Source organism: Pelmatolapia mariae, linkage group LG14, assembly GCF_036321145.2.
Source record: "Pelmatolapia mariae isolate MD_Pm_ZW linkage group LG14, Pm_UMD_F_2, whole genome shotgun sequence".
NCBI classification, from domain to species: Eukaryota; Metazoa; Chordata; class Actinopteri; order Cichliformes; family Cichlidae; genus Pelmatolapia; species Pelmatolapia mariae.
In genome coordinates this window covers 17,723,231-17,733,824 of record NC_086239.1, presented here as the reverse complement: position 1 = coordinate 17,733,824, position 10,594 = coordinate 17,723,231, and the positions used below count along the sequence as shown (strand labels likewise).

The 10,594-nt window shown below is 38.5% G+C and overlaps 1 protein-coding gene across 1 annotated transcript; it reads right to left on the bottom strand.

Annotated features, from left to right (window-relative positions):
• Nucleotides 1-324: 324 nt before the first annotated feature.
• ctsc (cathepsin C) lies at nucleotides 325-9,434 on the bottom strand. Its single transcript, XM_063493232.1, has 8 exons — nucleotides 9,062-9,434; nucleotides 8,569-8,714; nucleotides 7,659-7,813; nucleotides 6,024-6,179; nucleotides 4,906-5,024; nucleotides 2,817-2,948; nucleotides 1,992-2,224; nucleotides 325-1,475 (listed from the first exon to the last, which is right to left on the bottom strand). The coding sequence occupies exons 1-8, from the start codon at nucleotides 9,219-9,221 to the stop codon at nucleotides 1,209-1,211; spliced, it is 1,368 nt and encodes a 455-aa protein (XP_063349302.1). The 5' UTR covers nucleotides 9,222-9,434; the 3' UTR covers nucleotides 325-1,208.
• Nucleotides 9,435-10,594: the final 1,160 nt, after the last annotated feature.

Below are 10,594 nucleotides of genomic sequence, written 5' to 3'. Positions count from 1 at the left end.
ACCCAACAGAGCACCTTTGGGATGTGGTGGAACACAACAACATGGATGTGCAGCCGACAAATCTACAGCAACTGCGTGATCATGTTAATATAGACCAAGGATCTCTCAGCATCTTATTGAGTCTTTGCCATGAAGACTTAAGGCAGTGCTGAAGGGAAGAACCTGGTACTAATTTTATATTATGCTTTTTCTGATTATTTTATTTCATTTAAAGAAAATTGCATTACATTTTGACACACACACACACACACACACACACAAATAATTTCAAAGCTTCCAAATTGAAATAGAAAGGGGATAGAGGAGGAATAAGAGGCACTACAATCAGTTGCATCCCTTTATTAACTGATCCAGCAATCACAGCTCACTGGGGAACTCTTAAAAATCATCCCACAGAAAAACATGGCAGTTTTGGTTTCAATGTAGCAAGGACAAAAGAGGTTTCAACTCTGTTCAGTGCATTCCTGAGTCAAAGAACAAAAAAAAAAACAAAAACACACATCTGGATTTCCCTTTAAATGTGACAAGTAAAACTTACTGCTTGTCTCAGTATGTCCTAATCCACAGTGGTAAGTACTTGATTCCAAGTACTTGCTGGCAGTTAGAGCTTGAATATTCAAAAGCTAATCAGTCACTGCTTAAATCAGCAAACATAAAAAAAGTGGTGGTGTTGGGGAGTGGCATCAAAAGAGCAGCATTACTGTTTCCCTTTAATTAAAAATCCATTTTAAGAGCTGTAAACATGTATAATTCATACAAACAAAATATTTCATACCCAAATTCTACATTTTTACATTTGGGAGCAAAAACTATAAAAAAAAAAATCACAGCAACGTATGAAATTATGTGGATAACCTACTGTATGCACCGTACTTCCTGATCTGAGAGCTGGCAGTTTATGAAAAATATAAATGAACAATGTTAAGATTTCAGATTGATTTCCCTTTTAAACAAATTGCATATCCATTTGGAAGACTGCCATTACAGCGCAAATCCATAATTTTTCATTTAATTAATCTTGCTCTGCTCATTAGTGCCACCCTGTGACTAAATTCTTTTGTGAAAAGTTATACATTTAGCCTTAAATTGTCAATCTCCAATGCATATGTTGATAAAAACCATGGAATATTTGTGCTTTAAAATCTGTGACTCATAATCATTGGTTATGTCAATCATCATTGATTATGTCAATTCTGAGGTTTCAGCTTCTACAGTTTAGGTATAGGGTTGGCTGCGACAGCGATGCTCTCGATGGCACACTCGTCATTTCCGCGGCGAATTCGGAAGTAGCCTTCCTCGCCCCAGCCGGTGCCCCAGCTGTTCTTGACAATCCAGTAATTCTGCCCAGTCTTGTGGCAGCGGCCGTACCCCACCAGCAACACGGCATGGTTGGTCAGCTCAAAGGGATTGAATGGGTCTGCAAGGCCAGTGTGGTGGTAGATGCCCTCCTTATAGTTCATGAAGTCAGGATAGACCTGTGAACAGAATGGGATCATTTTATTTTTAACTGGAAAGCAAATACACTCTGATATAAAGGATATAGAGTTCAAGGGGTTGCTGCTCTGCTCATCTCTCTGTCCGCTGGCTTACTTATATGTTTGGGGTTAAGAAAATAATTTAAACCTGTGCTTAGAAAGATTTAGAAGACAGTTTATATTGAATGTGGTGATTTGAAACAATGCAATTTAGAAAATTCATGAAAATCTGTAACATTCAAAACCCTTAAGAGAAGTTGTTGAACAGGGTTTTCCCTCAGTGTTTTATAGCTGAGGTAAACCACTCTCCAAGGACAGCCTCGTCCAATACCAAACAAAGTAATAAACTCAAGAAAATGAAAGATCTGTGAACAGCAAGTATGATCATTTGATTTTGATCCCCCCCCCCCATTTCAAAAACACTGGTCTGTAGAATTCTTTTTATCTCTTAGTTTATGCTGAGGGTTGAATTTGCATTAACAGATCAAGCCTTAGATCGGGGAGAAGCTGTTGTACCTCGAAAGCTACTGCCATAGGTCCATTCTTGACCAGCTCCAACATCATGGCCGCCTCACTGCAGCCGCCGTAAAAGCCACCAACATAGTTGTATTCTGCTGCATAAATGCGCCTACAGTTCTGAGGAACGCCACACGGAGTGTTCTTTGCAACATATGGGAAGCATGACTCGTCCACAATGCCAAAATCCTGTGTGTACTTCCCAATCAGGTATGGGAACCCACCATCACAACCTTAAAAGTAGGAGGAGAAAAACAAGGTTTGCTTAACATATTAAACCTGTCAAAAACCTTTCAAGGGCAAAACTTAATGTGATCCAAGAAGGGGGGTCATTACTGAAAATGCATTAATATGACTTTATAAAGCCACAGATGATACTAAATGCAAAAAGATTCTTCAAAAAGGAGTTAGAGCATTTGCAAAACCTGCACCCAATTTACATTTGACCAGTCAGTCTTTTTTCTGGACCTGTAGACCTCTTCTAACATGGTTGCTCATAGTCTGCACCCTAGAAATCCTTTTGTGATTACAGAACATCTTGATCCCACTTTGTACACGCTATTAAAATACTTCAGCAATATTTGTTCAGATTAGGGTTGAAGGCAACCCCCCCTCAAAGCAAACAAACAAACAAAAATTCAATACAAACATTTTCCATCGTTACAGTGTATTGTGATATTCGATATTTACATCGACTAAATATTCTTCACTTTATGTCTTGTTAATTTTCTACTTGTAGCTTAAATGTGCAATAGCCAATAACTGTTTTAATATTAATTGAACTGGCAGTCAAGTAACAAACGCACAGATTTACTGTTAGTTTACCTTGAGAGTACTCAGAGCAAGAGACCACTTGTTGGGGGCTGAGTGTGGGAGCGTCGCTGTTGTTGGTGAGGATTCGAATACGAGCTTCCAGCATTCCCATTGTGGCAAAGGAGTAGCAGCTTCCGCATGATGCTGAAACAGAAAATCCAAAATTTCCATTAAGAAAACACTACTATGAAACACAGCAGCACTTCAATAAATCCCAACATTAATAATAATAATAATAATAATAATAATAATAACTTTATTTATAAAGCGCTTTCAAACAAAGTGCTGTACAACTAAAGAGATAAAATAAAAGCGATACATAGCAATACAGGTAAAAGACACAATACAAGTTAAAAACAATAAAAATTTAAAAACTTAAAGCCATAGAATTAAGACACGTAGGATAGGGTGAACAAATGTGTCTTCAACTTAGTTTTAAAAACCTCCACAGAGCATGCCTGCCGAATATCTTGAGGGAGGTTGTTCCACAGAAATGGGGCACGAAAAGAAAAACATTGCAAAACTTGTGTTAGTTGTTGTTTTCTCGTTTGGTTTCCAAGCAAACTATGACAACTTGTAAAGCTACAACAGGCCTAATTTTAATTCTTATACAAACACTTTGTTCCTACGGTAGTGGAAAAACGTCTGCTGGTCTAGTTTGTGATGACAAACATTTGTATGACCAAGACAGAAAAATTAAAGCTTTTTCACAGGACTTAATAAATCTGTACTTTGCTAAAATAACATGCACCTGCAATCCTCCAGTGCTGACATGCAAGGGAGATCCAGGTGCAACATTAATAAAGAGTCATAAACGCTCTAACATTAGGAACACTAATCATGTGGGGTTGCTGTAGCTCGGGTGGCAGAGCAGGTCGACCACTAACCAGAAGGTCGGTTGTTCGATTGGGGAAGATACTAACCCCATGTTTGCCTACTGGTGGTGGTCAGAGGGCCCGGTGGCGCCAGTGTCCGGCAGCCTCGCCTCTGTCAATGGCTACAATGTAGGTTGCTATCACCAGTGTGTGAATGTGTGTGTGAATGGGTGAATGACTGAATGTAGTGTAAAGCGCTTTGGGGTCCTTAGGGACTGAGTAAAGCGCTATACAAATGCAGGCCATTTACCATGTTCCTCTACAACACCATTAACTGTACCCACAGATGGAAGACTGTTAACATTTATATGCAATTTTTCAACCAACTAATGTCTACTTCTGGTAAATTCCCAGTGATAAATCAGGCACCTTATAAAATACTGACTTTTTATAATAAATTTTAAAAATACCTACAGCGGCCAGAGGTAGCACTCAGCCTCCAGCTAGATGCACCCATTGTATAAATTTTTGTGTGAATCCATTGTCACCTTGTACTAAAGTTATCGCATTCATAAGATTTTCAGAAAACTTGACCTCTGACCTTCACCTTGAGGTCAAGGTTACTGAGATTCAAACTCCTCTGAGATATTTAGTAGATACACCTTTGTTATAAATTTGAAAGTCCTATGTCTTTCAGTTCTTGAGTTCTCACATTCACAAACTTGGGTGTCCACGTCACCTGCCCGCCCATCGGGGTGACGACAATACACTACAACACTGCATTTCAAAGTAATGGGGGCTCTGATTGAGTGTATGGGCACTTTCCTTGCATTGCACCCTCTGCCAGACCACCCACATCAATTTACTTTCAAGCCTGCCAATTTTTGTGAACTGAAATGGAACCTTAAGAATCCACCTGACTTATAACACTGAAGCAGAATAAGCTCTGCAACTCTGCACAGTGGCTGAGTGCGCTTCGACTGAAACACTTCAACCCTCTCCAGCTCCTTAAACCCCATCCTACAGAGGCCCTCTCAGACACTTAAAGTACTAAGCATGCATAATCTCTCCACTCACACACTAGGCTGTGCAGAAACACAGGAGGAAAGCAGAAAGGACACCCTGGCTTGCAAAGAGGGAAGCAGGGTAGCTGGTGAGCAGTTGTTCAATGCCTGACTTAGTGACAGCTGCTCAAAAGGAAAGGTATGGCTTTGTCTGAATCTGACCCTTTAACTTTTCTATATCATATTGAGTGAACTTTGTATTAAATTTATTATATTGCGTACCTTGGTTTCTCACAGGGCTAACAAAGTTAACCCCATCAACATTTCTCCAGTCCCACTGCTCAGGTAGAGCTGATGCCATCTTAGCTATGTCAGCTTTCACAGGTGCAGGGCGAGTGCGCCTAAAATGTAAAAGGGGGTAATTTTACTTAACACATTTGCACTGAAAAGCAGTCCTATACAAAACCATAACTATGGAAATGTAATGTGTGTAAATCCACATTAAGTAAGATGGATCTGTTAGTCCAAGTGATATTTGTACAATAATTTGCTGAAATCCACTTAGAGGAGGAGACAGTCCAAAATAAAAAGGAAAGATTAGAACTAAACGGCTAAAATAACTCTTAACTTGCTACTAGACCAAAAAAAAGACAAAAAAAATAGTGTGAGCAAATATACTACTGATGAATTCAATTCTTCATTGTGGCAGGACATCCTCCCTCTGTGGTAGAGAATTATATACTATTTATGACGCTTCTTGTAAAGTTTGCCTGCAGGAGAAAAGTCTTTACTGACTTATTAAATCATGACAATAAATTCAGCTGGTGTGTTGGAGTCCATACGACTGCAGGGGTGGAAACTCCCAGGATGGGCTGCTGAATGCTATGGAGAACTGCCACAATGACACACTGAACAGCCTTAGTTTAGTAGTGGCTGACCTTTCAAGATAAGGGTGTGGGGACTGTCCACACCTAAATTGGGTTGAGTGTTCTTCTATCAAATCAAAACAGGAGTGACTTCAAGGTACTTTATATTTTACAAGTTAAAAACACCGAAATAACAGAGAGAAAACTCCAACAATCAAACAACACCCTTTGAGCGAGCACTTGGTGATAGTGGGGAGCAAAAACTCCCTTTTAACAGGAAGGGAGTTTTTGCTCTGCCACGACTGGTTGGGAGTGATGGGAGGAAGACGGGACAAAAGACAAGCAGTCATGACTTAACTAGACACAAAACACAAATGGGTACCAACCTTTTTTTTCCCCTTTTGAAAACACCTCCCAAACAAGTCAACAGACTAGTTCCTAATATTGCAAACATATTACCTATATGTACATCTTTTGTCTCCTTCTATGTCCGGACCCCGGAGTACACAACGAGAAGTGCAAGTAAATACTCACACAGGGATACGAGAGGCGGGCCCGCCTGCTCTGTATTGCAGCTCCTGTAAAGTGTACATCTCGTGCTCTGGATAGGGCGCAGCCTTCCAGGATTTCTGAACAGAGTTGATCACATCAATAAAGTCCATGCTGTGTTTGTAGCGCTTCTGTGGCAGTCTGGAGAAATAATAAAAGTACATTACAATTAATTAGGTACAGATTTAAAAGATTTTAAGGGGACTTCTCAGCCCCAAACAGAGAGAGAAACTGACTGAAACAGATCTGAGTAAAATCACAGTATGACAGAAAGTTGGTTAAAATGTACAGATTTTATTTATTTATTTTAAATGCACACATCTGGTAATTAATGCTGAAAAACATCTAATTTTACTGAAGCAGAAGCAGTATAGTGAAGGGGAAGACCAGACAGCTGTTACAGTCACTGTTCCCCTTTTTCTGACTGCCTCAACACTAAATTGTTAAATAAGGAGGCAATTGACAAAAAGGAAAGGAAACTAGTTTATGCAACGTTGCGCATGTTTGTGGCCATACCTCTGTGGAATTCAACCACATTTTATAAATAGAAGTTTACAATGTTGATCTGATGGTTTTTTATTTATTTATTTATTTTAATACTGTATGGGATGTTGTTGCTCAATAATATTTCAACCAAATATGCATCCTTACTAATTCATAACCTGAATCAATTTATTTTTTTTCAATGATGCAGCCAACCAGTGTGGTCTTTTTATGCCACTTCAGCTTAAAGTTGCTTAACTTTAAGTTGCAAAATAAAGACTTGTTGTGTTGGTTGGTTACACAACTCTCAAAAAAAGAAAAAAACAAACAAACAAAAAAATACAAAAAAACCCCGCACTTCCACAAACTAGAGCAAGGCAGTGATAAGTGTGGGAAACGATCAATTAAGTTTCAAATCACTCACTTCACAAGAGAAGAATCTGTTACCCACAGATAACTACTACTAAGTAAAAAGACATGATCATAAGGATCCTGGCTGTGAGGGAAAAAAAAAGGCAATAATTTCCAAATGATTTTTCCACTATATTATATTTGAAAATATTACAATGGTAAAATTGTACTTTTAAATAATATGTGCTTATTTGCACTAAACTGAATTGAATTTCCAATGGGTGATAAATATTAAATGTAGGCCGGTTAATTTTCACCCCTCAGGGTAAAATTTTTTCAAAATTATTGGTGTCTGCACAGTTGTGCAGGGTTTTCAGGAAGGAAGTTGCATGTTTATAACTTGTTTAGGTTTGGACTTCTTTGGTTGACAGAGTTTTCAGTGACAAACTGTTTTTACTAACAGCAGCTTTAGGGAGTGATTTTACAGTGCAGAGTGGAGTCCATTTTCAATGCCGGGTCAAAGATAATAGCTGTACTGGTTTTTAAATCATGTCTCTGCCATACAAAGGTTACTTACAACTCTGAGAATGGTTTGTTATTACTCACCAAAGATGATGACATATCCAATTTATTAGCAATTTCACTCTTAAAACTGTGAACCATTTGCACACCAATTTTTCTTTCAGCCTCTCAGACAACTTCTTTTTATACCCAATCATCTTAAAGATCTTGTGACAGAAAAAAAAAAAAAAAACAACAACAAAAAAGGTTTGTATAGTTATGTACCTGCTGCCGAAGACTGGTTTGTATTCTGTTCGGGGTGGTACTGGATTTACCCTCTTTCCAACAAAGCATGCCCAGTTACGCCCCAGGACATCATGGACCCACCCTGGTAGGGTCTGGTCACAGTAGCTGGTCACCTTAGGACCTTCTTGACTGTACTGAAAGTTTGAAGAGACATGCAGATTAAGCTGGACATCGTGTGAACAATTCAGTCATATCGTTTTATTCCAATACAAAGAACCTTTTTAAAAGCAACTGAATTAAAATCAGATAGTTAAACTGGTATGACTCATATTTAATTTAAGTTATTCAGGTAACCGTTGATGTTAAAGTTTGAAAATACGGTACAAGATTGTTTAAAAGTGTAAAAGAAAAAAAAATGTCTCCCATATCATTACACTGAATAAAAATCAAGAACCAGACAATGGTCATTAGCGAAGTGGACCACACTTGTGGTCATGACACATCTCTGAGCTCACTGTCATGTGACTGATAAGAAACACACACACACACACACACACACACACACACACACACACACACACACACACACACACACAAGATTCTGAAGTCTGAAACTGCTGCTTTTAAATAACACGAAATTCAAAGATTAAATGAGGTAAAGAAAGAGGAAATTGAGACAGAGTGAAATTTTAGATATTTAGATAAAGGTTAACCGACGATTGAAATTCATTTACAGTTCTAATTGCTTTATATGATGAGTCAAACTTTGACATATCAAGTCTTTTATCACTCTGGCTTCAGAAAAGAACAGTGCATAAAATACTTAAAAAAACAGCACGACTTCAATAATGGTTGGAAAACTCAGCAAGCTGGGAGATTGCATGTGCAGCTCTAACATGGCATGAAATTTAAGACTCAAATCCACAAATTAGTCGTAGCCATCTTTTACCTTGAAGAAGGCGAACCATTTGTACCCATTAATGACCACTTCAAAGCCTTGATTGTAGATGATGGTGAAGAAGCCGGTGTGCCCCAGCTCATCTGTGGCCACAGACAGTTTCTGCAGAGTCACAGTCACAGTGCTCTCACCTACAGCTGTAGAGAAACACGGCACACAATGAAAGGCTGCAAAAATCCCCTGAACGAAGTCGACCTTTAGATTGACTTCATCAACTCTTTACAACAAAGTTAAGCCAAATTTTTGTTGGACCATTTTTACTACTTTCTTTAATGTATGTTTTACTTGTGCAATACTGCAAGTTTTAAAAATACAATTTAAACAAAGTACAACTTCCTGGAACTTAACACATGTCTCATCATAAGACTGTCACATGATTTCCAAAAAGCTAACTATTTTATTTCCTCCTCATGTGACCCCCATATTGTGTGACCGTTTGTTTGGTTTTTTAGATATGGTGTGCTTTTTTTTTTTGTTTTTTTACCTTCAGCGGAACAGTTCACCGTCTTGTCGTGTCCTCCTTTGGACACCTGGAACACCCATGTTCCCACCAGGTCTTCGTAGGTGCAGTTTGCTGGTGTGTCACTCCAGCATCTCTCAACACAAAGCAGGAACAAACACACGAGCACTCCACTCAACCTCATCTTCAAACACAGCTAGCTTACCGGGCCACACAAATAAAACCTACGCAGTTAGAGCTGCTCCTCTTAAAAAGATAAAAGTTTACCCTGACTAACTGCAAACTGTACCACTTCGACTTGTCAGCGAACCAGTCCCCAAACAGCTACCTATCCACACTGAAACTTCTGCACAGACGCAGATTTATAACTTGCCGTGTCAAGATAGCTCTCTGCTATCGGCACAACGCGCATGCGCAGATTTAGCTAGCACTACAGCCAATCGGCTAAAGTTAAACAAACATGTTAGTTTGTTCTTATTTTTACATCAATGCTAACATATGACACATTCCAGAAACATAAGCTCGTCTTCTATCAATGTGACCAACACGCATGCAAGATGTAATTACGCCGTGAGTAGCTTATCGAGACTTTAATACAGTGTAATTAGTCTAACAAACAAGGAACTGATTGCATGGGAATCTCTTGCTCTCAACTGATCTTTGCTTCATAGTCCACTTCTTTAGTTTCGAGTTCCTTGTCATATGACCTAGCTAAGAGCATGCGCAGTGGACATTGGAAAGACTAGCGGGGAAAACCAGGTGAGTTCACAGTTATTTTTGTTGCTAAAAATTGTGCTTTCATAACATTGCTACTTAAATATTAGAAATATGCTAAAAAGATAAGTAATAAAATAAAAGGATGGTAAAAATATTTAAACTACTTAAATCTTAAACACTGACAAGAAATAATATCACAATTTTAGGATATGTTCTGTGTTAGAACCTGATTTGTGTTTTGTTTATTGCATTTGTTTTTTTTTAATTAGGCAGAAAAAAAAACAGTAGTTGATGCATCTTTCTGGTGATTTAATCATAAACATTACTGATTAACCCTCCCCCTCCCCCAAAAAGAGTTGTTTAAAAAAATGTTTATTTATTGTAGTGGAACACAAAAAATGGTCCTTTCTGCCATATAATATAACTCATCTGTGACCCTCTGCTTTTGAGGACACAAAAGGAAGAGGTACATGCTTTAATTGCTAATTATCTGGCATAAGCACAAAGTCCAAACTCTTTGAATTCATGTGAGCACACATAAACAAAAAGAGAGAGACTCTAAAATGCACAAGGAGCATGAAACCAAAAATACAGAGAAGGCATAGCCAGCGATATACAGCACCGAACAAAGGGATTGACAGGACTGTTTATACACACTGGTGGAGGGACTGAACAAACAGCTAAACAAGACACAGTTGAACACAATAAACAACAAGTGAACACAGTAAGGGAATCAAAGCTAGACCAACGGGAAGTAAATCTGAAAGAAGATACAACTGAAAACAAACTCACAAAGTAAAACATTAAATAAGCAGAGGAGACCAATCTTAACCTAAACAC